At 45.1% G+C, this 25,683-nt stretch overlaps 2 protein-coding genes across 10 annotated transcripts in view; one reads left to right on the top strand and one right to left on the bottom strand.

Annotated features, from left to right (window-relative positions):
• Positions 1 to 11,110, top strand: part of LOC120838196 (serine/threonine-protein kinase tousled-like 2) — a 111,915-nt gene extending 100,805 nt beyond the window's left edge. For all 9 annotated transcript variants that reach the window (XM_042294100.1, XM_042294098.1, XM_042294102.1 and 6 more), the window contains 3 exons: positions 2,643 to 2,893; positions 3,476 to 3,583; positions 7,793 to 11,110. In XM_042294100.1, coding sequence (XP_042150034.1) covers positions 2,643 to 2,893; positions 3,476 to 3,583; positions 7,793 to 7,930 — 497 coding nt within the window. In that variant the 3' untranslated portion in view covers positions 7,931 to 11,110. The remainder of the gene's footprint in view (positions 1 to 2,642; positions 2,894 to 3,475; positions 3,584 to 7,792) is intronic.
• Positions 11,111 to 15,951: 4,841 nt separating this feature from the next.
• On the bottom strand, positions 15,952 to 25,639 carry LOC8024102. The gene is made up of 5 exons (XM_040208010.3): positions 25,466 to 25,639; positions 23,905 to 24,125; positions 21,452 to 21,623; positions 17,075 to 17,197; positions 15,952 to 16,504 (listed from the first exon to the last, which is right to left on the bottom strand). The coding sequence occupies exons 1-5, from the start codon at positions 25,530 to 25,532 to the stop codon at positions 16,374 to 16,376; spliced, it is 714 nt and encodes a 237-aa protein (XP_040063944.2). The 5' UTR covers positions 25,533 to 25,639; the 3' UTR covers positions 15,952 to 16,373.
• Positions 25,640 to 25,683: the final 44 nt, after the last annotated feature.

Here is a 25,683-nt window from a genome sequence, read left to right on the forward strand (position 1 = left end):
CCGTTTTTAAAATAAAAACTAGCACTTGCAAGAAAATGTGGTTTTCTGTTCTTCGCTCCATAGATGACAGAAATTAATTTCCGCAGCTTATTGTCCCAAGTTCGAAAAGTGTTGCACCGCCCCTTTAAAAGGCATTGCAACAACTTGCTCTCGTGACACCTTTCAGGCGATCAGTCCACCTTGAAAGCCTTCCACTTTGAAGGCTGTTGCAGGTACCCAGTCTTGCAGCAGCCTCTCAAGCAATATCTCTTGAAGGGCTTTGCAAGCGCCCGGTTTTGCAACGGCCCTTGAGGAGATCGGCCCTGAAGGCCGTTGCAAGGATTTTTGCTCTCTGACATCCCTTTGCTCTTTCATGGCTCCTCCCACTAGAGCCTAGCTGCTTTCCGTCGGGAGTGGAGAGTGCAGAGAAAAATGTTCTATCTCAGTGCCTTCTTTTAGATGCGGAGCATCTCTTGCTCGGGTCTATGTCCCGCGGCGTCGGCATCGTAGTCCGCACTCACACTACGCATGCGCAACTCTCCTCCTTCCCTCTCTCCAACAGCTGCGCGTTACTCTCTCCGCTCTCTCTCTCTACCAGCTGCGTGCACTTCGCGTGCGTTCGCTTCTACTCACACCGCGTCTCTAGTCTCCTCTCCTTCAAGTGTGAATATAAGCAGCGGTAGCGCGCTGCGCGCGTTCTGTTCACCGCTGTTGACTCCACTTCACTCCGTTCTTCCGATGAAGTGTGATGGAAGCAGCAGTCCCGTCAGTTAGTAGGTTGGCGCAAGCAAGCGTCAGCACCACCCCACAAACTAACAGCAATGCTACGCCACTGAAGACAAAGCTGCGCAGCGAAAGGCATGCGACGCTGAGCGCAAACGCTTGAAGCGAGCGGCAGACCCTGAACTACGGCAACGAGAAGCGGCGTCCATTCGTCATTGTCGAGCGGCGGATGCTGAACTACGACAACGTGAAGCAGCGGCAGTTCGAGAACGTCGAGCAGCAGAACCTGAGGTTCGGGACCGTGAAGTTCAACGTAAACATACGAAGCGAGCGGCGGAACCCGACCTTCGAGAACGGGAAGCCGCGTTGGTTCGTGAACGTCGAGCAGCAGAACCTGAGGTTTGGGACCGTGAAGTTCAATGTAAACGTACGAAGCGAGCGGCGGAACCCGACCTTTGAGAACGGGAAGCCACGTGTAAACGTCAACAACGTCCTCATCAAAGCAAAGTACACACCTCAAGTACTAGACGCTGCTCAATAAAGACCTTCGTTAACCGTTTCACCTTCGTCTACGCAATTAAAAAAATTACACCATCTTCCCGAGGCGAACCATGGGGTGATGCGGAGCATCGCGGAGTTTCCAACAACGTTCACGCGATGTGTGGTAACCAACGCAAGTTAACAACGTAATAACACGCAAGTTAACAACGTTACTAGCACCGTTAATAACGATCCGCGATGCTCCGCATGACCCCATGGTTCCCCTCGGGAAGATGGTGTAATTTTTTTCTTATATACTACCTTTGCAGTTTTGGAAAAAAAAATTACTTGAGTACACTTAAAACTGCTTATACGCTGAGAGGCAAAAGCATTATAGTCTTACAAGAGAAATGTTTTCAAGTAATATGTCTACACGTATTAAAGTTTAGGACGACTTCTAGCACGATTTATAGGATGCCACCGAGAAGGATACCTAGAAGACGACAATGAGAATGACGTCTAGAGGACGACGTTTAGGAGAACGACAGGAACTTCTGGAACGACTCTAGGACGACCTTAAGGACGACGTCTACGGTGACGTCGAGAGAATGACGCCTAGAGGACGACACTTAAGGAGGCTGTGGCGTATTTGCGTGGGCTGCCACGTTTGCCTGCGGAAGCCGCCATAGATGTAGACGCTGCTGCCGATGTCGAGGCCGTAGATGTAGACGCAGTCGCTTCACAGTCCATCGCAAGAAGCTCACAACAAGCACAGATTAGGTCCAAAGCTCACCTTTTCCACGCGGCACTCCGGCGTTGACGTCACGCTGATGACGTATGACGATTTTTCATGACATCATGCTGATGACGCTTGATGAAATATTTTTATGGCCATCTTTAAGTCAAACGCCGACGGACGCAGCTCGTTTTCACGTACTGTGACAAGTGAGGTCGTCCTAGAGGTCTAGAATGACCGCAAGGACGAGGGTCATCCTTGAGCATACAATTTAGCGGTGCGTGCTGCTCAATCACATTTTTATGGCCATTTACTCTGATTTGTAGTTCAATGGGACGAGTAAGGCTTTTGCCTTAATAGTATAGAATTTTTCTGCCTCGCAGAAGATTGTGGTCATACGGTGGATGGTTCTCAGTAACTCGGGTTACTGCATGTCAGATATGTCTTAGTACATTAACTGCAGCGCCACATGAAATGCGCATGCTTCATGCCGTAATGATTGGTTCACTCGCTCTTGCTCCTCTGGCAATGATGTGTGCCTGTTGTTCTGTGATTCACATGCTGTGCCAAAGGCTGGGCTGTGGAAGATGCTAATTTTTCGAGTATGCAAGTTTTTCGTATGTGGATCCTTCACTTTTGCATCTAAGGTCTCGGACCACAGTGTTGTTGCCTTTATTAGCCGGCTTGCTGGCCGATAGACCAATGACCGTGGCCTCTTCCCCAGGTAACATCCTGCTGGGTAGCGGCAGCCTGAGCGGAGAGATCAAGATCACGGACTTTGGGCTGAGCAAGATCATGGACGACGACAACTACAGCCCCGAGTACGGGATGGACTTGACGTCGCAGGGTGCGGGCACCTACTGGTACCTGCCGCCCGAGTGCTTTGTGGTGGGCAAGACGCCGCCCAAGATCTCCTCCAAGGTGGACGTCTGGAGCGTCGGGGTCATCTTCTACCAGTGCCTGTACGGCAAGAAGGTGGGTCGTCCTTGTTGTTCACTTCATGTCGAGGTTGATTGATTGATTGAATGATCGATCAATCAATCAATCAATCAATCAATCAATCGGGAGTGTTTTGGTACAAAAGCTAGGTACCTACTCGGGTTTTAGAGTTCCTCGCAGGAACTGAACTATTTAAGAGAGATCATCTCCAAGAAACCAATCGGCGCATGCACAGATGAATGGTTCTACTTACTGTTCCACTTAGCTTGTCATACTCTTTAGTGGCAAAGTTTGGAAAGGCTACATGGTGCAAGACAGGCTCATGTGGCTATTTGTGCATATTCGTGCTAATAGTGAAATGTAATGGGCCACTAAATGAGCCACAATGAGTGCCCTGCTGCATAATTAATAGGGGGAGGATCTTGTAGAATGTAATACATGTTTGTGTACTTCCTGAAAGTCCTGCGTTCAAATTGTTTATTGATCCTCTATTTGGATGGGTAGCTCATTGAGTGAGATCCATTGAATTCTTAGCAGTTCTCGGCTGTCGGGAGCTCCATTTTACTGGGGTCTGTAGCTGTGTCTTTTGCCTGATGTGGGACTGTGTATTTGGTGCAGCCATTTGGGCACAACCAGTCTCAGGCCACCATCCTGGAAGAAAACACGATCCTCAAGGCCACGGACGTGGAGTTTCCAGCCAAGCCTGCAGTCAGCAATGAAGCCAAGGTCTGTTCACATTGCTTTTTCTTGATATTCACATTTTTGAGCAATGTGCTCACTTTCCTGGCGATTGTTGGCCAAGTGCATTAGTGCACCGTATCTGGGAGAACGCAGAGTGAACACTTACGCTGCAGAACCCAGGGATCTTGGATTCAACCCTTATCCCTCCCTGTTTTGATCTGAATGGGCTTAATACATTGCAATCCAAGCGTAACGATAATGAGAAAATCCAAAAATTCAATCGTTATAACCGGTTATCGTTGTATCTGGACTAGAGACTGATCGTTTGTAGTCTAGAAACTCTAAGAACTGGTTGCTGTAAGCAGTACGTTGTTACAAGTGTATTGGACTGTACTAGTGCATGCTCATGTAATCCCTACTGCATGCTTCATGCTAAAGGCTCCAGGCTAGTGGTCGTACTGCGCTGACTAAATTTCTTATCTACAATTGAATCAGTAAAACGCCATACCCTGGCGGACCAACTTCATGTGGCCTAGGCATCTTTATGTCTAGTTTGGTTTTCTCTTTGTTAGGGGAGATTTTTTTTATTTGGAGACCATAGAGTTGAAAGTGAAAATATGCAAGATAGCTCATAATCTAAACCCTGAGACAAGGAGAAATAAAATAACAGACAAGACGACACAAAATCTAGAATGCAGCTGAGTTTATTCGCAAGGGAAAAATTTATAGCCGTGCACGCAGACGGGAAAGAGCGAAGATAAAAAGACACGCTGCCGCAAAGTTGGCGAAATCGAACCAGACTGACTGACCTCCACCCAGACATCACACCACCAGCAGTCACATGCCACAAAGCTACCCCACAAGATAATCCTCATCGATGTTATGTCAGGGTGCCTAGCGACCGGGAAAACCGGGAATTGTCAGCGAAATTTTAATACCGGGAAAAATCGGGGAATTGTCAGGGAAATTGTCAAAAAGTGAGCCCTGTCAGGGAAAATGAGCCGGAAATGCCATAGAGTGCCCTGAGTAAAGGCTTGAGGACTTGGGGGCAGAAATATAGGCAATAAGTACTGCTTAGAGTGAGGCGCGGGCTTTGCTCCCCCGATGTAGAGTGTGCTACCCGACGCAAAGAGAGTCAACAAATCCAGTCGAAGCCGTGGATTCCACGGTTTCGACTGTAGAGCATCATGTTTTCATTTTGTTTCCGGAAGTGGCCTTTTCACTGACGATGTCAGCGGCAAGAAAGTGCTCGTTTAATCCGGACTGAACGAAACCAAATATTTTGGAATATGCAAGTTAGATTAGGCCCATGCAAAATAATCCTCATTGTGCTCAATGCTCAATGCCTCTTGTTGTAATGGTCTTATATATTTAACCGCCTCTGGAGTGGTCAGAGAATTTCACCTGAAATTGTCAGGGAAAACCTGGAAAAGTAGAGGGAATTTTAAAAAAAAATAATTTGCTAGACACCCTCACCCGTATTCACCAGGCACGACTAACTAGCTCCGTTTTAAGGTTTGTAGCACGGCTAAGTAGTCGCGAGCTAAACGAGAAATCCGCGACTAACGAGCGATTATGTTCTGCGCCATTCAAGAGCGTGAGGCAAGCGGGTGACTATCTAGTCAGAACTAACAAGTGGAAGTGACGTAAAAATATAGGTCACGCATGTGCATATTTAAATGCCGCTGTGTAAATGGGTATTTTTTCGTATAAAAACTAAACTTTAAATGTTTATCAGGAAAAAGAAGTCACAATGAGAGACATCTTCCGAGACAGAGTTTTACAAAAAAAAAAAAAAATTAAAAATAACGCCAGGGAGAAACACGGAAGCCGCATTGCCAGCGACATAAATAAATATGGAAGCGCCCGTAAATGTGTTTTTTTTCTCGTCGTCCAGCGTCTTGCTGAGATCTATTTGCGGTATCCCTGACCGCTGAACATGGCTATTTACGCATTATGTGCTCCTCCAATTCTTTCTAGATGTCTCCCCCAGTGTTCTGAGAGAGTAAGTGCTTCTTTATAGCTGGCCGTCAGCAGTGATACGAGTCGGCCATGGCGCTGAGCCGCTAGTCACCCGCTATACACCGGCTAAACTAGCCCTATCCCATGACTAAGATTTGTTAGTCGACTTCTTAGTCGCGCGAGGCGACTAGGCCCTAAACACGATCGGTGAATACCAAGCGCTCACTTAGCGGCAATTATAGCTCGCCACGTGATCATTTTAGTCTATGACGTCACTAGTCGGTGGTTCAACAGGCGCTACTCGCACCTGGTGAATACGGGTGCCTGTATGTGAACCGAGCAAAACTATAGCAACTGGCCCACACAATTTATGTGATCCTCTATACTCAAAGTTCCCTTTTCAATATTATTTTGAAAGATTCACTTTCCTATAATAGCGAGAACACATTACATACAGCAATTGTTTGGCTAGTTCAGATGATGGAGAAACATCTTTCACACTTCTTTTGTGTTCCAAGAGGCGGCCATTTCCGCACCAACCCATCTAGCTCATATAGCAGAGCCCACAATCAAACATAATTTTGTACACAACTTCCTTGATGTAGCCAATTTGAGGATCTCTTTAAGACACTTTTCTGTTGCCTTTCTTCTGTTTCTTGTAATATTCTTGTAAGTTTCCTTCCCAGTCTCGGGTTTAAACATTATGATCCCTATGTTTTTCCACACAGCCGTGTTCTCATTCAAGCGCAAACGGTGCGAGACTGCCCAAGTGGAAATCCAACCAACTGGAAAGATTTATTAGGAAATACAGTCGCCGGCCGATTCTTTGGACTTCGCAGGGACTGAAGAAACGTCCGAATAATAGAGTAGCCCGAAAAATCAGCAGATTAAAAAAACATACCTTTATTACGTCTAAGCGGGTTTAACAAAGCCGTCAGTAGTGCTTTGCTTTAGCTTACGCCTCCACTTGCATTCGGCCACTTTCTATTAGTTTGAGAATCGCTGCCCTCTTTTCTAGCGTTATGGTCTAGTGGGTCGAGTACTTTCCGCTCTCCTTAGCGACACTTTGCAGAGGCGCAAGAACAGATGGGGCCATGACGTCCAAGCTAGCGCAGTCCGAAAATAAGATTCACCGAGCCGAGATGAGAGGCGCAAGGTTCATGACTGCAGAATGGTGAATTAACAAAGGATAATGGTAACAATTATAATGATAATGACGTGCTGCTAGAGAGATAAAAAAGCCGTAGCATAGCGTCACCTGGCAGTAGGACTTAGCAGTAGGTACTCGGGTAGAACTGCCAATCCATGTGCAGCCAACATGGAATCTCAAATGGCGGCTTCCCGGTGATGTTTCCCGCTGATCGCTCGTGACGATTTTCTCAGAAAAATCGATCTTTTGGAAATCAAGCTGCTAAAACATTGGTCGTGAATATGCACTCTTTCTATCGGGTAGGTCACGGTTCCTCCTTTAGGTCTCAAATGTCGAACAAGTCCGAATTGTCGGCGTCCAAAAAATCGGTCGGCGGCTTTATGGGAACTTTCTGCTTGGGAGCCCATTCCAGAGCTCTGGGTTTTCTGTTGCATGATGTACCGGTGACCCGATTTTGGAACAGACTGGCATTCTTTGGTGATGTTCTGTGGTGTTTAATCCTTGTGCTACATTGCCTCGCACAGTGTCCATTTGCCGCTTAGGAAAGTAACTAAAGATAGGTTTTGATATCCGAGCTTGTCTTGTTGTCAGCATTCTTAAAGCTAGGGATGTCGTTCCCCTGTTTCTCCCAAGTTCTTTGCTGATAACTGTGAGCATTGGTAAGGCTTTCTTGCTTGTGCTCGCGATGCCAGTATCGTTTCCCGGTAAAAGAGGCCGACAAATAAACAAGCGACCCCACTTTGCAAACCCCGTAACAATTGTGCGTTCTGTGGACCAAGGCACTGACCTATTTGTTCTCGAAGAGTGCCCGTAGGCGCCGACAAGATGAGAACACCGGGAAGCATCTCTCGGATGCCCATCCTGCAGCACACATTCGTTGCCCTCCGCCGTGCATTAACTGTCCGTGCGCGCTTGGAAGTCACAAGACGCCGAAATGTCGTCGAAGCTTGGATTCTCGTGCTGGAGGCGGGATAACCGAAACCCCTCCCTGCTATTCCCATCCTGTAACTCGAGAGTTCCTAAAGTAATTCATGGCGCCACAGTACCGGGCATAGAGTGGCGCCACAGTACCGGAGGCACGACGCAAGCTGCTTAGTGTTTTTCCCGACTCTAATGCCATGGCCTCTGCCTCCGTCGCGCAGCAATTCATCCGTCGCTGCCTGCAGTACCGCAAGGAGGACCGCATCGACGTGTTCAGCTTGTCCAACGAGGAGTACCTGAAACCAAACTATTCAAAACACGGCCGGCAAGCCAGTGCCTCCGACAAGGACAAGTCGTAGCCGCCGCCGGGGCAGTTATCGTGGCTACAAAAGAAAGGGACTGGCAGACAGCTCGCCTCGGGCGCCGGAGGAGCAAAACCAAATGGCGGCGACGACGACAACGACGGCGGGGACTGCCCCGCCTCGCCGCTTCCCCGGAGGGCCGGCGCTTTTGTTGTGGTTGTTGTTGTTTTTTTCTTTCCGGGGGACAACCAACGGGCGGGAGACGCCGGGTCGAGGAGAACGGACGGACGTGCGGGACGTTGAGGTCGCCCACCGCCGGGAGTGATTGTGTGCGTGCGTGCGCGTTGTGTGTTCGCAACGAGACTGTTCCTCTCTTTCTCTCTCTCCCTCTTTTTTTTTCTGTTGTAAAATATTTGGCGTGCATGCGTGCGAGCTGAGAGAGATGGACGGACCTGAGGAAGGGGGAGGTGCCCCCATAGAGAGGGGGGCGGAGCAAGCAACAACGGGAGGGGGGGGGGGGGACATGTTTCCTTGCCTTCCTTCCTTCCTTTTTCTTTCTTTCCCCCCTTCCCTTTCGATTTGTTTCGTCCTAATAATAGGTTAAACGGGTGTCACTTGTTTCCCAGAAACCGCGTGATAAGTTTTTTTTTTTTTTAGGTAGGGGAAATGTGAAAAGAGAAGAGGGTTTTAAGTTTGGACTCCTTTTAACAAAGAAGTGTCTCGTCTGCCCACAATCCCCAACTCCTTTTTTCTTTTTCCTTTTTTTGTCGTGGTGGCGTGGCCCCTTATATCTGAAGAAACCCTCACTAAAGTTGAAAAAACAAAAAAAGGAACGCGAAAGTGATGCTGCCATCATCATATCCTCACCCTCTCCTTACGTTTAAGGCTATCAAGAAAAGCAATGCAATTTTGTTGACTCTCTATAAAAGGAATATGAGACTGTTTTTGTTTAGGACAAGAAGCTGCCATTGACAATTCTTTGTAATTTTTTTTAACCCCGATACATGATGCATAGTTCTTCCTACCATTCACCCGCATTTCGTTGCCGTGTAATCTAGCCCACTACCCTGGCTTGCAAGTGTGTCGCACCTGCCCACGAAAAGAGCTAGCAAAATTTTGTGTAAAAATCATGACCGTTTTTTCTTTTTTTCGAGGTGCCGTAAAATTGTTGCATTGTGGGTAGCGGTGTGACATCTGTCTTGGGTGGATGGAGTGGTGGGGGGTGGGGGTGAACACTACCTTTGACATTTCCTGCCTTTTGGAGGAACGCTACGATACACACTGACGGAAGATGTCTCACGATAGCACTCTGTCAGCCTCTTGTCGGTGCAGTCCATCCAGAGATCGTTTTTCTTTTATTTCGTCGTTCCATTTTATTTTTCTAGAGAGAGGACACATGTGTTTTCTTCCCATTTTTCGTAGCCACTTTTTCAACTGGTTTCGTCTGGCGTTGGTGCCGACGGTAATCGTGGTGGCGTAGCGACTGGGAAAAGGAAAGAACTGAGCATTTTTTCCCCCCTTCATTTTGTACAGCATTGTTTACGAGACCCTCGCGGGAGGGTGTTTTTGATACGCTTTGTGGGAAGGCCACTGTACATAGCGAGAAGGAGATGCGTTAGGTAGACGTCCGCCTCCCCACCACGAACAATTCTTTTTCCTCGAGTGCTACTATTTTTTATTTGGTGGGGAGGGGGTGTGCTTTTTGCTATCCAATCACAAACTAGCCTTTCGATGCGAGATTTAAAAATCCCATTATTATTATTTTTTATTGTTTCACCTTTCTCTGTTTTTTTTTTTTCTTCTTTTTTCGTGGTGGTGTCCAGTCAACTCGGGGGAGCACATTTTCTAGTCAAGCCCCGTACACTTTTTACTTCGAAAAAAAGAAAGTTCCGAACTTTATAGGACTGGATGGGCGGGCAGACCTCGCTCAGCCTCCACACTCTGTGATGACTTACTGCCGGTAGAAACGCCGAACACACGTATCTTGACAGACTCTCCGGATGGACTGGCATCGTGCCCCCTCCCCTCCCCTCTACTCCCCTCCCCTTCAACTTCACTCTGTCGCAACAAAGGAAGAGAGAAAAAAAAGTGGGGTGTCGGACTGTTATTGGTCTCTGCCACATCTTATTGTGGGAGTGGGGTCTTTGGGCTAGGAGATCATCTCACAGAGAAGATAGAATGTATAATGTGAAGCGAAAAGGTGTTATGAAGTTTCTATTCAAACAAAAAGTGTGTGCAAACAGTGCTCATTTCTTCCATCTCTGACTCGGCTTGTTGGTTGGTACGTATAGTAGCGATTTTTAAAACAATTGTGAGTGGCGGGAGAAGAAACGGAAAGACGACTCCGCCGTTCTTTGGGACTGCAACTGCCGCTGCCTCCGCTGCAAGTGTTTGCCGAAAGAAGAAAAAAAAAAAAAACAACAGAAAGCGAGCCACGAAGGGCGCGCACGCATGTGCAACATGTTTTCGTTGGGGGTGGAAGGACTTTAGCCGGCGCAGAAACTCTCCTCTCCAGATTCCTCTGTGAGGAGGAGGTTTCTGTGTTTATTTATTTTTAAGTTTTGCCCAGTAAAAAACATGAAAACATCAGAAAAAAAGAAACTCCTTCGTTTTCTCGTTTGTTGCGTTGGCGGCGCCGACCGGACCGCCGACACGTGTTGTGGTCTGGTGCGACGTGTGCCAGCACAGGATCGACCATGGCACTGTGTTGGTGTCTTTAGAAAAAATTTGCATTTTGAAACAAGCAATGGATATAGATCAGCTGGACATAAGCAGAAGGGTAAGCTCTAAATAAGTACAAAGGTTATCCTAGAGCTACAAAAGTATTGGCAGGCCCTTGGTGCCAGAATAATGCTGTCACCTGCAGCATTCATTTGGCATGCTTGTGTATATGCCCATTTACTTTCCTTTCAATTTTAATATAGGCAAAAGAAATTATGTAAATTGATAAACATGGTTCAACCTTTTGTCCACTTACGAGTTTTAAATGGTGCCGATGTTTAGGCAGTTGCTCGGTATTTTGTAGCAGCCTGGAGATTGGTGCTAAGACATCGGGAACTGCGGAAAGGTGAATCTAAGTTTGCCCAGAATTGGCAAGAGGGTTGAGGTGCTTGATGAGAATGGGAAACCACTCATCACTTCTAGAAAAGAGCAAGCTTTGTTCATAGTTCATATGCTGCACGAAGTAGTTTGTACAAGATCTGGTTGTTGGAGAAAAAATTGTGCTTTCTGCATGTGTGTCTTGACAATTAATAGGCAAGTCATCTTAAATGCATATACAAGTATCTTAACCCACAACATAAAGGGTGCAAATCGTTACACTCTGCAAAGAGCAAAACATCATTTTTTACCGAGTCCCTTGAGGCAAAAGCAATATAGCAGTATGCCTGCCTTGACGGATTATGAAACCCAAGCTTGCTGGGCATCCTGCAGTAAAATTGATTATCAAGTGAGTGATGCGCATGCAAACTGTTTGCTATCGCCTGTTCCATACACAAATATTACTTGCCTGTCAAAATTTTTACGTAGGGAATTCGAAAAGAGTCTATTCACAGTGGCGTTCAAACTTAATATTCAACAAATTGCATGAGATGCTATAGACGCTTTACTCACGCGCCAAATTACAGCCGTCATTGCTGACCTTCTCTTGTCTTGCCAAGATGCCGAGCAACTGAAACGGTAGTTGACGACCCTCTACAAAGGCAGATGCTTTAGAAAAGGACACAGTTGAATCTAGGATGGCAATAACCTGGCCTGCTATGGTAAAGATGGAAGTGAAATAAACGAAATAAGAGGAAACAAAAACTGAAGGTCAGTTATGGCGGCGTCCATGTATAGCTGCTGCAAAGCGTCTATAAGGGCTATGCCAGGGTCTGAATGTGCCACTCTTGGGAATTAAACCTGATAGGACCATGCTTGGGCACACACTGGGAGTCTGTACAAAAAAAGGCTTGAGGTACACCTAAGCACTGCTTATGAGTTGTGAATGCGAAAGCATGCTTGTCGTTCTGTGTCGGCCGATCGCTTGCTCTCCCAGCTGTGCTTGCTGCTCTGACCCAGGACGCTCCGTCTTACCGGTGCCCTCGTGGCGTCGGACATGCAGCGCCATGGGGTGGCCGTCGTCAAAACTGATGTGCAGCGGCCAGTGGGAGCCTCGTCGACGCGCACCATCCAATGGGATTGAAACCAAAATCCATCAGCTTTAGTCTGCTCCTTTGGGATCGGGGAAACTAGGTGCCGTTGTTTAGGCTTTTTGCCCGGTTGCTGGCTTCACTTGGAGAAAGGATTTAACGTGCCGTTTGGCGCTGCTTCAAAGCTGATGACGTCGGCTCGCTTCGTGGGACAGTTAATGTTTTCGCATTAAAATGGAACACTGCAAAACTTTTTATTTTCGTGAATCGGTCACGAAGGACATAATCGCGTGCCCTTAAAATTCGTAAATTTTTCAATTTGCAAAAAAGGCTCGCAAACCTTAAGGGTTTTACAGTACTTGCAAGGTAAGCCTCAGAAGTAGAAGTGCATCAATATTTGAAACTTCAAATCATTTGCTAATAGTGCACTTTTCTATTGTCTTCACAGCACTTTTTTACAGTTTGAAGTATTCGAGTTCTTCAAATAATCGAAAAGTATGATTAATGACTTCAGAATTCACAGATCTCTTGCAAGAAGCTTCACTGCTAAACAGCTGCACATGTGCACCAAGCCTCGCTGTTTTGCAGCCGAGTACTGAAAGAAACTGCTGACGGTGTCGGCGCATCTCTGTTGACCCAGTGGTCTCGGAAATTTTGTTCACTATTGTAAGTTAGCCTCCTTTGGTTATCATTTTAGTTCAACCCCTGATTTTGAAGGGCTAGTGCTGGAAAATAAAACCAAGTTATATTCAAATAAACAAGGTAGTTATTGTTTTTGCGTAATAAAGCTGTCCCTTTCATAAAGTTTGACTCCGTCAGAAATTTGACATTTGCACACTAAAGATGCTTCTACTAAAAAAGGTTGGTGTAGCAATCTCAAGAATGCACTGATGTCTGTGTGTCATGTACTGATGATTCTTAGGATGCCCAAGTAAAATCTGAGTGATCAACAATAACAAAATGAGGTGAGGTGCCACATGTGTAAAATGAATATAGAACAGTATATGGTGGGTGATATCTGCCGTGCAAACAAATTGTTGCAGTTCACCTTGAATTCCTTGAATTAACATTTTACTTAAACATAGACAAGCACATAGGTGGGGTATGACTAAAAGGGTTTGTAAACATCTCCCTGCAGTAAGGACTTGATCTAGCTCTCTAGGAAGTTTGTGACTGGAAATATGTATACTTTGTTGTCTTAGTGGCAGCAAACGGTGGCATTGTATGGCAACAGAAACTTGAACCTGTGAATATGAAAATTTAGTCATGCTAGATGAGGTTTTACAATGCCAAAATAGGATAAAAGGCTGATGCAGAGCTTTACTCTGTTCTAGAACAGACTGCAGATAGTAATTTGTGTCTAAACACGTGTTCGGACTTGTGCTTTGTCGCCTAGATACTTTGGTAAATCTTTTGATAAAGGATGAAAAATTCTCGTGACTTTCTTACTGAGCAGCCTCACAGGCTGAGATGCTGAATGTCATTCACTTGACTGGAATCACTTAGTCCTTTAATGACCACAAGCACAGCTTTGAGACCCAGCTGTGCCTACCACTATTTGCCCTTGCATATAGCCAGCCGGCAATGGCCAGGCGGCGCCAGCAGGGTGAGAGCGCACGGTTATACCCTGTCTCGTTGTAACTTGGCGAAGGGTGAACGATAAGCCCCACATCGCGTGCCGAAGGCTTCGAAATGCGCGACGTATACGAGCGCAACGCACACATATTGGAGCATGACGCAGGCGAAAAAGCCTGATACTTCTTCGGAGTTGAGGCGCGCTCTGGTGATACGCAGTCGCGTTCTGATTGGCCCGCCAGGGCCATAGCTTCCGCTCTACTGGCACGTTACGCGATCACGGCTTCCTGGGATACCCAGTATTTCTTGCTTCTGACACTAGGCTAAGCGGCGCCACCGGAGCAAAAGCTCACGTTTGAACAATGCAGCCGCCACTCCCAGGGGTACCCAATAATTCTTGCTTCAGGCGCTGGACGGTGCCAAACCAAACTGCATTGCAGGTTGCCTTAGTTATGCAAGGCACCCCTGCTCCAGACATGCCTTGGACAAGTATGATCTTTTATATTCTTTTAATTGTTGGCTACTGTGCTTCTGTGGCAGAAAACCCTCTCTCCATAGCTTGCCGAATGAGATAATAGGGTACAGCAGTAATTTTAGAAAGGTGGTATTTGAGTGTCAAAAGTTTTCTGAAATATAGGAGAATTGGTGTACACTGCATGATATAGTGCAAACACAGCACAATAATTATTAAAGGGGCCATGCAGCGATGTTTTGTAGAAATATTTTTCACTTTATACTGTACAAGCTTACTGGCACTAGTGGGACCAGGCACGTAGCCACAATTTTTTTTCGGGGGTAGGGGAGGGGGGGGGGCCGGCCGTTTATGACTAAATGCTGTATGAGGGGGAGGGAGGAGAGGAGGTCCCAGCAAAATTGAAGATTTCGGGGAGGGGCCAGGGCCCAATGGGCCCCCCCCACCCCCTGGCTATGTGCCTGAGTGGGACCCAAGTATACTCGCATGCAACGCCACTGACCAAGAAGCTTTGTTGTTGCCACATAATTTCGAGGATGAAAGCAGACGTTTTCATTCAGCCTCTTTTGCAAAACTTAATGATGAGGTTGTGGGGATGGCATCGTTGGCTTTGTCAACAATGTGGTCACCAGGATCTTATCAACAAGCTCCACAATCCCCATAGTGACAATATTTAAATGCAGCTCACACAGTGGACGCAAGCATTGCCTAAGCATTCAACTGGTGCTCGTGGCAATTAATGCCTCGACATGCATTCGGGTAGTGGCTCGTGCCCAATCGCTGTGACGATCGGCATAGCTGAACCTTAACAATGCATGAACTTCGGCACATGCCCTGTGCTTTGCCAAGTCCAGCGCTTGGCGGTAAACTTTGACAGCGTATAATCGACTCCAGATTACGCGACCGCTTGTTTTGGATGTGAGTTAAAGTGGGTGAATGCTGCTTGTCTTTCAGATTTTTTCTGAGATTCGCATTCCACGGAGGAAAAAAACGGTGTGTTTCATAGGTTGTGAATGTCGAGGAATAATTTTGAGCGGCATTTACTGAGTACCGAAGTCGTTGCATCGCCCCTGAAGTCCAGCACACATTTTTTTAAATGTATCGGCATGCACTCTTTGCGCATCTCTGTTTCTGACATGACCAAGGCGCTTCACATGAGGTCAGAATCCACCATTTTTTTTTTTATCCCTCTATTGACAGAGAAAAATATTTGGCTTCTACCAGGCGCCGTTTTATAAAGGAGGCTATGGCTTTACTAAAAATTGTGGTAGACCTGCAAGATATTCATTGAAATTTTTCTCTGCACCATTTGCACAAGAATCCTATCGATCATGATCTCGACTTCAATCCTTTTCTTACCATATCCTTCGATCTTTATTTGTCCTTTATTAGACTTCCCTCCACCCCAATGGGACTCGCTGACCATCCGTGCCATCTAAATGTCAATACCTTTTAACTTGTTTTTCCTTTCTTTTTCCTTCTTTTTAATTCTGTCTTTGACTTCTCGCTTGATCCACACAATCAATCGTGTGGCGAGTCAAGAGGTCCATACTGATTCTCGACTCGTTGGATCCCCCGGCTCTGTGGACAAGAGTCAAGAGATCAAATGTAGATCAAGAGGTCCAACGAGTCGAGAGGTCCGAGTCGAGAGATCCACAGCAAGTCAAGAGGTTCAATGGGTCAAGAGATCCAACGAGTCAAGAGGTCCAATATTGTGTCTTTTGACTCTTTCGATGATCATTTAAGAAAGCAGAAAAGCGCCGAAAAAATACAGGGACACAGACGAAGGGAGATACAGGACAAGGCGCCTTGTCCTGTTTCCCTTCGTCTGTGTCCCTGTATTTTTTCGGCGCTTTTTTGCTTGCAATGAACCAACTGGCCCAAATCTCCACTTTATCTTTTAAGAACTCCGTTTTAGTGCGACTCCTGCACAGTTTGTTTATTCAAACAAGCAGATTGTCACACTGGCACGCAACCACAATTCTCCCAAAACATGATATTGGCACGTGAAAAAGTTTTTGTAAAAATACCAGCTGTAGTCGCTGACAAGGTGAGTACGGCAGGGAGGAGCTTCGGTTGCCCTGCCTCCAGCGTGAGCTTCCTACTTCCATCAATGCTTCGGCATCTCTCGCACCTCGAGTGCCTGCGTGCAACTAAAAACACTGTGGAAGGCATGCAGTGCGTGCTGGAGGTCAAGCGTTCGAAAGACACGCACCCTGCTGTTCTCATTCTGTCGACGACTGCAAGTGCTCCGTGTTCTTTTCGTGTGCACTGGCAATGCCCCTGACTGTGTCCTCAGCAGTCTTGCCGCTTCTCTGTCTTCTCATTGTTCCTTCAGTTGAAGTCTCCGCTTCCTCCAGTAGACCCTGAAGAAGGCTCCGCCAAAGAGGGCGCAGATGACGCACCACGAGAGGAGGGGAGCCCAGTCGATCCACGTCGGCTTTCCGTGGTACTCTGCAAAGGGGGACACCAACATCTGCCCTGATCTTTATCATCACCACTTCTTTCACAATGTAGAAAAGTGTTTCGTTTGTGCCTGTTTCTTAAGATAATATCGCAATAATTTGATTCTTAAAGAGGGGCTACCAACAACATCTCTTTACATTTCAGTATGCATCGATCACCATCATAAACTAGCCATCCTGTCCATTGTCTAAAACCCCGATAACGGGAGTTTTTAAACTGCCACCATTACTAACCTTTTCTTTTTTAGGGAGGACTAACTATGCTGTGTAATATTTCTATTGTTATATGTTTTGCTGTATTTTTACTGTTGTATTCTTGCTTATATGACCTTGAAGGTAATGAAATATAAATAAATAAATAACAAATTTTGCATGAAACTTGCTGCCACCAAATTCCTGCCATTTGGATAAGTATCTGAGAGATAGTATGGTGAGAAGCAAACAAACGAATTTTAGCAACGTGGATTGCGTGAAATGTTAGCCACATGGATGGCTTAAAATGTTTGCTTGAAATGTTGGCCTCTTGGATTACTTGAAAATACTGAGAGTGAAGGCACACCACAGTCTTGGGGTTCATCGCTGCGGTCACCGCAGTGGTCCACCTGGTCACACAGCAGGGTTTTGGAGATGCAGACCCCTGTCTTCTGGCACAGGAACATCTCATCGAGGTCACAGCGGATTTCTTAGGATAAAGCAAAGATGACAAATGTTAGCCATCTGGATTGCATGAAATATTAGCTAATTGGATTGCATGACTTGATGGTGTAGCCACTTGAATTACTTCAAATGTTAGCCACTTAGAGATTGTGATACGTATCTATAGTTACCTGGGCTCTTGGGTTGCTTGAAATTTTAGCTACATGGTTTGCATGAAACATTATATAGCGACTTAAATTGCAGGAAATATTAGCAATTTGGGTTGTATAAAATGGATGCGTGTGTTGGGCAGCGATGTCTTTACAACCCACACTCATTCATGCTTGTTTAGTTGTTGCTTTTTTGTGTCATATGTGAAATTGAAGGAAGAAAATTTGCATACAGCAAGCAGACTTATAAATCCCCCTGATTAGGATAGCTGCAACAATTTTGCCATTTCTATGCCATAGCTCATACATAGATACTATCTGTAGTCGGCGACAGGTTAAGGGTAACGTGGAAGCTCCTCCCACCTCTTTTAACTTTAGCAGAGCAAACGCAGGAGAGAAGGCGACCTCCTCTCCAGTGTTCACTCTGCCAAAGTGGCAAGAGGTGGGAGGAGCTTCCACTTTACTCTTAACTTGTCACTGACTAGTATATATTAAGCATAACAGCTTAGAAGAGGACAAGTGGAAGGTTGGAAACAACCTTCATGCATGAGTTCAGGTGAATTTTCGTTCAAGCATGGTGTAAAGTAGTGAATGGCTTCGAGAAACTATTCAATATTCGATTACAAAACAACCGGCCAAAACCACAATTTGCACATGACTACTGATGTGCCCTTGAGACTTGGCAATGTCGGTTCAATTTGGAGAGGGGCAATTTGGCCAGCACTGTGTGACGCTATAACTTGGGGTTTTTAATGTTCATCACGCAGATTATTAAAACTCATTCTAGCTCTAGCTGGTATAGCAATGCCCACCTGTACCGAGACTGGCAAGGGTAGGAAATGAGCACAGACTCCTGAATTTTGCAGTGAATGGACTGTTAGATGTTAAATACTCCGTGTGGTAGGAGCTATGATGTGTTGGCACGCTTGGCCACCAACCTTCCCTGCTTGGAGTCGGTCGGTCATACCGAGAATGCAATAAGAACTTTATCAAAGCCAATTGACCTTTTGCAAAATCGAAGCGATCCTAGCAAAGCGTCCTAGGTACCCTTTGGCTACCGTTTCAGTTTCAATTCGCCAACTTCAATTCACGACATGCCGTTGTGACCAAATACAGTCTGTGCGTTTTCAAATATATCGCTTTCCTTAAATTCGTGGTGTTGCCTACCAATATAGATAGAATGCTAGGGCACGTTTTTTGGGGCTCCGGGTGTACCATATGGTTTGTGCTCAGGTAAACAAAGAAAAAAGAAGTGTACTGGGCTGATCATCCTGTTCCATCATCTCAATGTTCTAGCCCAGACGAAAATCTGTCCACTTCCAGCTGGATTATGGAACTGGAAATGAGGCAGTCCAGCTGGATTCCAGCTGGACCCAGCTTGACCCAGCTGGACCCAGCTGGAATCCAGCTGGACTGCTTCATTTCTAGTTCCATAATCCAGCTGGAAGTGGACTGATTTTCGCCTGGGAGGCTTAAATGATCAGTGACACGGGAGGGCCATGCTGCACTCTGTAGTGCTAGCCAGGCTGCCAGAAAGCTATGGGATGTGGCGGGCCTCACTCCTACTTCTCGCTAAGTTTATAAACAGGTCTTTGTACTGCCGCTTGAGGTCTATGTTTCAACAGGGGTTTTCACGCAGATGAATGGGTGCAATGCAAGCGAGTGCTGACTTTATTTTTGTGCAGCGCAGAGACACACTACTCCGTCAACGGGGAAATGGAAATTGAAACCTTATACCACTCCTCTTTATGGTCAGAAGTCCCATATAATACAATGCACGCAGTGTTGCGTGCAGGGATTTTCGAAAGAAGTCTATTCAGGATACCTATGGACTCATTGCCAAGACTGCAGTTGTATGGCACATCCAACCAATTATCTGCACCATACTAGGCAAGCAGGAATAGTAATAATCGGATCACTAGGGTGATTATCAAAGCCGAAAATATAGAGTGGCTAAACAACTACCGTGGAATACCGTGCATCCGCCCACACCACACTAAGTGCCCATTCCCAAATTTGTAGGATCTGAGAAAATTCACACAGTACATTTATATGTAAAATTGATGACCGGAGAAGGGCCCATCCCCCACTTTTTTGCGATTATCTCCAAAGTTTGAGTGGGCACTTGTCCGGTATTTCACAGTAGTCTGTTAGCACCCCGTCTCTAACTTTGTCGGGAAAGGAGATATATTACTTAGCCACAAGTTTGAGGAGACAGCAGCAGAGATTTTGAATCATGGTTCTTTTAATGTGTCGAAAAAGAGTAAAAAACAACAATAAAGTTTACAAAAAAAACAGCTGTATCGCTAACACTGCACGAGTGTTCTCCTTTTTGTGTGCCCGAGAAAATTTTATTTCTTTTGTGCGCTATACTACTAAAGCATACAAATACAATCGCACATAAAGAGGTGCCTGTTTACTTTTATATTCAAACTTCTAGGTATGCTGCGGAGAAACTAATCTGGAGCACAACCATCTGCTGCCAGATGCGCTTAGCAACATGTTTTGCTCGGCTATTTGTGCAGCAGGTGAAACAGGTTCTGAAGCTTTGTGTAACCACATGCATTTTTGGATGATCACTTCAGATACAAGCCGAACATGAATCTTTAAAAAAACAGAAAGTGGAAGAAAAGTTGGTTTGTACTGTCATATATTTCACAGCATTCGTAGTCACCCTTACTAAGCTAGCTTGTCAATTACACTGGTCACGTCATCGTCCAACCCTGCTCTGCACTACACGCGTCAAGCTTCACGGCTTTGCACCAGTGCTCTTGCGTCAGGCTTCACCGCTTTGCACCGGGGCTCTCGCGTTGAGCTTTCCCGCTTCGCACCGGCGCACATGTGTCAAGCTTCACCACTTTGCACCAGCGTGCTCGGAGATGACGGATGATGCGGGGGAGCACCTCGGTGGGCTCGGAAATTTCGCTCGCTATCATAAGCTAACCTCTAATCTAACAAAAAAAAAAAAAAATGTAGATCCAGTTTTGAATAAATATTATTTTGTATCCTGAAATACACTTGTTTTTATTGCCATGTAAAGAAAGAATATCTTGCAGATGCTAAAACATGATTTTATACAGTGCCAATAAATAGATCTATGTTCTGATAAATATTTTATAGTGTGAAATACACTTGTTTTATTGTCATATACAGAAGAAATAGCACACAGATGCTCATTATTATAAGTTAACATGTAATTTAAACAGTGCCCCCCCCCCCCCCCCCCCCTTTTCCCCCCAAAAAAAAAAAAAAAAAAAAGATTTAGTACAAATATTGGAATATGTATTAACTTCGAGTGTGAGAAGAGCCATTGCCAAGTCGGTACAGTACTTTTCTTTGCTGCCTCCTACTTCGCTGGGGAAAAAAAAAAGAAAAAAAAAAGGAGGTTTCAAATACAAGTTTTTGTTTCAGTGTCATTACAGAAGAAATATCACACAGAAGTGTAATCTTCTGTGCATTGACAAAAAAAAGTTAAAGAATGCTTCTACGTACTCCCATTTGGAAACAACTGAATTGGAGCGAAAGGTCCATGTGGCATTCAGAAACGGTTCCGTCGTGTGCCCCAGCTGGCTAAATGGGCAGAGTTATTGTTCTGCGGATGTCAAGGCGCCAGATGTGCGGAAAGAAGTAGAGCAGACAGAGGAAAATTGGGTGTCTGCAAAACTCTCATGGATGTTGTGCAAAACCTGGGCAGCACAGATATGGTGCTATGCACATCTACAAGACTGAAGCTGCATCTAGTTAATGGAACATGCTATGAGAATGGCACACACAAAACACAGCCACGAAAGGAAAGGGCTTGCATGCAGCACTGCGTCTGCAAGGGACGTCCTGATGACATCCGCAGAACAATGTGTACTGCGTTTTTTTTCTGCAACTTTTAGCTTGGTTTAAAGTGGGGGTGCACGGTGTTCTGCTTTTTGAGAAGAGATGGGGGGATTTGGGTTGTGAACTTGCGAACTGGGCTTCCTGTTCACGGTTTATGAAAATAAACCTTCAGTTGTGACTAAGTGCTTATCTGTAACCCTGTCTTTTGTGCATGTTTTTCATTGTCTGCTGCTAAGGTTGTTGCTGCGGGTTTCCCAGAACTCGATCTGCTAACACTGGTACAAAAGGGAGGTGCCACCCACCATTCACGTATCCCGTGAAAGCGAGATTGAGACCTGTGTAGTTGCGGGACGGGCTTGATGGGTGGGTCTTCACCTCCAGGTTGACCTGCTTCTCGGGGATGGCAACAAAGCGCGTCCCAATGGCCCTTGCGGAGCAGAGTGGGGCAAGCAGCACTTGGTTCTTGTCAGAGAGCTGCATATATAGAGACACAATGAGCAAGAAAGCACCTGATCAGGGTACCAACAGAAAAAAGTCTGGCTCATGCAGTATTTGGAAGATGTTGTCAGCTGCTGCTGGCTTCAGACCCTGATTTTGCGTGTGCATCCAGTCAGCGGTTACTTATTTGTTATAGTGATGGCAAGCATAGCGGATGGATTTTGTCGTGCAGGAGGAGATGGCAGTGTGGCGAGATTGGGAATGTGCTTCGGCTCATTTGCTGTGTTTTTCAATGGTCCATACGCCGATTATCTTCAGTGCCCTATGTTTTGACGACCCCTACACATATTTTTTTTTTCTTTCCCGATTCCATCTTTTTTGGCAAACTGGCAACCATGGGACTAAATTGTATCAAACTGCCGGAACCCTGACCAGCAAGAGAGGCTCATGTAGATGTTCAGCTTGTCTTGTTATGTGTGCACTTGAGGAAGAAAACCCTTGTTCCTAATTGCTTGCACCTGCCACTGCTTTTCGCTGTTACTGCCCTTCTTGGTGAATAATATTTATCAGCTATAGTAGTACTTTAAGATTTTATTCTGTGTAGCCATCAAATAAGGAAAATCTGCTTTTCGCTCGAAGGGGTGATCCTGAAAAGTTTGAGACATATGGCATCACATTTGATCTTCGACCATATGACACCATGGTGTCGCATGGCATGGTTAGGTGTCCCGATTCCATTTGACCACATCACTGCCATGAACGGATTCTCTGTACACAGGAGTTTTTTAAAGCAAGTCAATCTTAGATTTTAGATTGTTTCTTGTGTGGTTTGTCAAAAATAGCAATCCCATTAACAGGGCTTTGAGATTGTAACATCATAAACTGTATTCTGATGGAGTACAGTTAACAGTGTTCCACTACCCTTCGTTAATTTGTAAAATACTACTAAGATCTTAGTAGCACATACAAGCCACAATAGCTAGAGATATGCCTCTGAAACTACATTTCAAGGAATACTGGTCAGATCTGACCATCACCTTCAAGGTCCAACCTTTCTCATGAATCTATTCAAGAGCATATCTTAAACAAATAACTGCATGCTCATTTTAGCATATCATATGGGCAATGAATTGTTTGTGTAAAAACTTGACTGATCCACGAGATTTCGTCAAGTAACTGCAGGGGTGTGTGAGTAATGGTTCTAATTGAATAATGCAGCATTATTCTTAGCCTTCACAGAGCAAAAGAAAGTCAACATGCAAACATACTGGCTCTCTTCACAGTGTTGAAGTTGGTCACTCCTTTGCTCCGTAGGAAGCTTAAAATTTGCACATTCCTGATGATAATTCCCTGCCTGATATATTCATAAAAATAAATATCAGTTTAAAAAATAAACATGACACCCTGCTTTTAATGAGGGTTTCTCTTTTCCGGAGTTCATTTTTGAGCAAAATCGGAAGGTGTTTTTCTGAATTTATTTTTCACCTCAAATTTTGAGCTTTTCAGATGTTAGGACACCGGAGAAAAGCCAATGAACATCTAAGAACGAGACCTGTCTAAGAGAAAGATCTGAAGTCGAATGGCTAAGAAGGCCGGACATGTTCAACTATTGGCATACTTGTCACTCTATTTTTTAACGAGGGTTCAAAAGATATTCTTTTGTGACGCAAACAAAAGGGGAAATAAAAAAGAGAGTTGCAAAACTTGTCTCATGATTCAAGGAGAACCTGAAGACTGTTTTTACAACCGGCAGTCCCCAAATTCAAAGTTTTTCTGATAAATCCGAATCTGGAATATTTTTACCAACGAGTGTTTTTATAAAGTTTATTGGATTTATTCAAAAATGCGGAACCCACGTAAAAGACCACTCACACACAATTCCGTTTGGGTACGACCAAGTTCTTGTGATCGCTTACGATGAGAGGAGAGCGCCATCTATTGGGCAGCTGTAAAACTCTTGGCATTTTCACACATTTCCTATATTTTTTTCGTGCATCATTCTTTCTCTCTTGGTTTGAAAGGCTCTTGACAATGTTACGAAATGACCATTTCTCATAAATAGTGCATACTGCTCGCAAATACTGCAAAATCCAATGAGAAACAATCATATCTTAACATTGTCAAAAGCCTCTCAAACCAAGAAAGAATGATGCACGAAAGAAATAGGAAATGCCAAGAGCTCCATGGCTGCCTGATAGATGGTGCTGTTCTCTCGTTGTAAGTAGTCGTAAGAGGTCCCTAGGGGTTTTGAGGCACTCGGTTGTAAGCAGCTGCAAGTGTGGGAACCAGCCTTGATGTCTCTATATATTAGGCAAACCTTCATGTGGTCGAGGCAGCGGGAGTTGTCCCAACGCATGTTGATCATGCGAACGACGAAAAGGAGACCATCTGCCCAGGGCGCATTGATGGTAAGGTTGCAGGAGGAGTCCCCAGGGTACGGCAGGTGCTTGCTCAGGGTGACCACCACCGACGACCGGCCTTGGCTGTCGGACAAGTCGAGGGAAACCTCGCCGCTGGGACACTGCTCTAGGACATGATCTGTTGGTCAGGAGAGAGCACATCAGGCAACACTGTAATTTAAGCCAGCGTAGGAGTTTCCCCGAGCAATGCTCTTAGCGAAACATCAGTAGCCATTCCACATTCTGTTTCAAGTTTAAAAAAAAAGGGAGTTTTATACACAATGTCCTCCGGCTTCAGAACTTTAGAGGTCTATGATTGCGAAGAACACAAAGACTGACAGCAAAGAACACAAAGACTTTACAACTATGCTCAATCTACACCAGCTCGTTTGCATTCTTGCTTTTTGTTAATTGTCAGATGTGCTCTCCAAAAGTAATATTCCTTGAATTCTATTTTTTACTGAGCTGTTAGAAGACATATCAAGTTAAAATTAATGTATTGTATGAACCTTTATTAACTTATCATTAACTCTCCACAATGCACCTTCTCCAGGGATTAATCCCAATCGTGTAGAAATTGCTGTCGTTCTGACAGAGACACTTTTTTACAGTGTGGATTATGTCCTTTGTTGGAGAACCATTATCACCCTCGAAATGGCTCTCCAACCGCTTCGAGGGAAGCGGTTCTCCAACACGGATGTTTTTATGTATGATGTCAAGTGACCTGTGTTAATAGCAAGTTTATGCTACATGGATACAGAGTCTGGATGCCAGAGAAGGTGCATAAAACTCAATGGGAATTGTGAAAAAATTATGAAAAGTTAGAAAAGGTATACAATATAAAATATATTAATTTCATCTCGTCTGCAGATTGTAGTAGTGTGATATATAAAATCGAAAATTAAAATGTAGGATTTTCAGGACCTCATCGAGATCGTCAAGAGTACACTACAATACTGTACAAATTATAAACAGTTGCTACCGCATTGTTTGGTCACATGCTATATGCCAGTGCCTCAAAGCAGCTGTTCATGCTTTTACTTCGGCTTAATTTTTTTTTTTTGCTTTACACATTATCTGTTTTAAATGTAGTGTACGTAAAAAAAAAAGTTAAAAAAGTTTTTTTTTTTTTTTATTAAAAAAGATTTAAAACTGAACTGAGATATGGTATATGTAAATGTGTGTGTGTGAGAGAGAGAGATGGTCTGCGATTAGTTTGTGATTAGCAAGTTAATTACTGTCATAGCAGAAAAATTTACATGCCTAAAGTCACGCGCAGATGAGCAACTAAAAATCGTCGTTCAGTTAACAATGAGGCAAGCGACTGAAGGAGGATTTAACAGGCACCTTTGAATTTATACAACTAGCTTCTATTCTTTCTTGCCAGCGGCGTATGGGATTTACCCAAAACAATAAAAAAAAAATTCGAACAGCGTTACGTTGGCATCGCTGTGAAATCCGATACGGACCGAGTCTTACACGATATGAAACAGCGCGTTACCGAAACGCCGAAAACGCTCAGGATAAGCAGCCGAAGGACCGTCATTCGAAGTGGTCAAAGGAGTCACTGACCAGATGATCAGAGCACACTGCTTTTGACGCTGCAGTGTGCGGGTTCAAGCGTTCAAGCGCGCTCGGCTCAACGCCCGCACGCGGAGGGGAAAAAGAAAAGAAAGCGAAAACAAACGGTAGCAGAC

Source organism: Ixodes scapularis, unplaced genomic scaffold (genome assembly GCF_016920785.2).
Source record: "Ixodes scapularis isolate PalLabHiFi unplaced genomic scaffold, ASM1692078v2 PGA_scaffold5__190_contigs__length_132052651, whole genome shotgun sequence".
Classification (NCBI taxonomy): Eukaryota; Metazoa; Arthropoda; class Arachnida; order Ixodida; family Ixodidae; genus Ixodes; species Ixodes scapularis.

What these genes read in the sequence shown, in the direction of transcription:
- LOC8024102 (XM_040208010.3), bottom strand. Translation starts at nt 25,532, where the DNA reads ATGACGGTCCTTCGGCTGCTTATCCTGAGCGTTTTCGGCGTTTCGGTA. An exon ending in GCTGCCTCGACCACATGAAG is followed by an intron (nt 21,624 to 23,904) that starts GTTTGCCTAATA and finishes CTATATATGCAG; the next exon opens with CTCTCTGACAAGAACCAAGT. An exon ending in CGATGAACCCCAAGACTGTG is followed by an intron (nt 16,505 to 17,074) that starts GTGTGCCTTCAC and finishes CCCCCTTTGCAG; the next exon opens with AGTACCACGGAAAGCCGACG.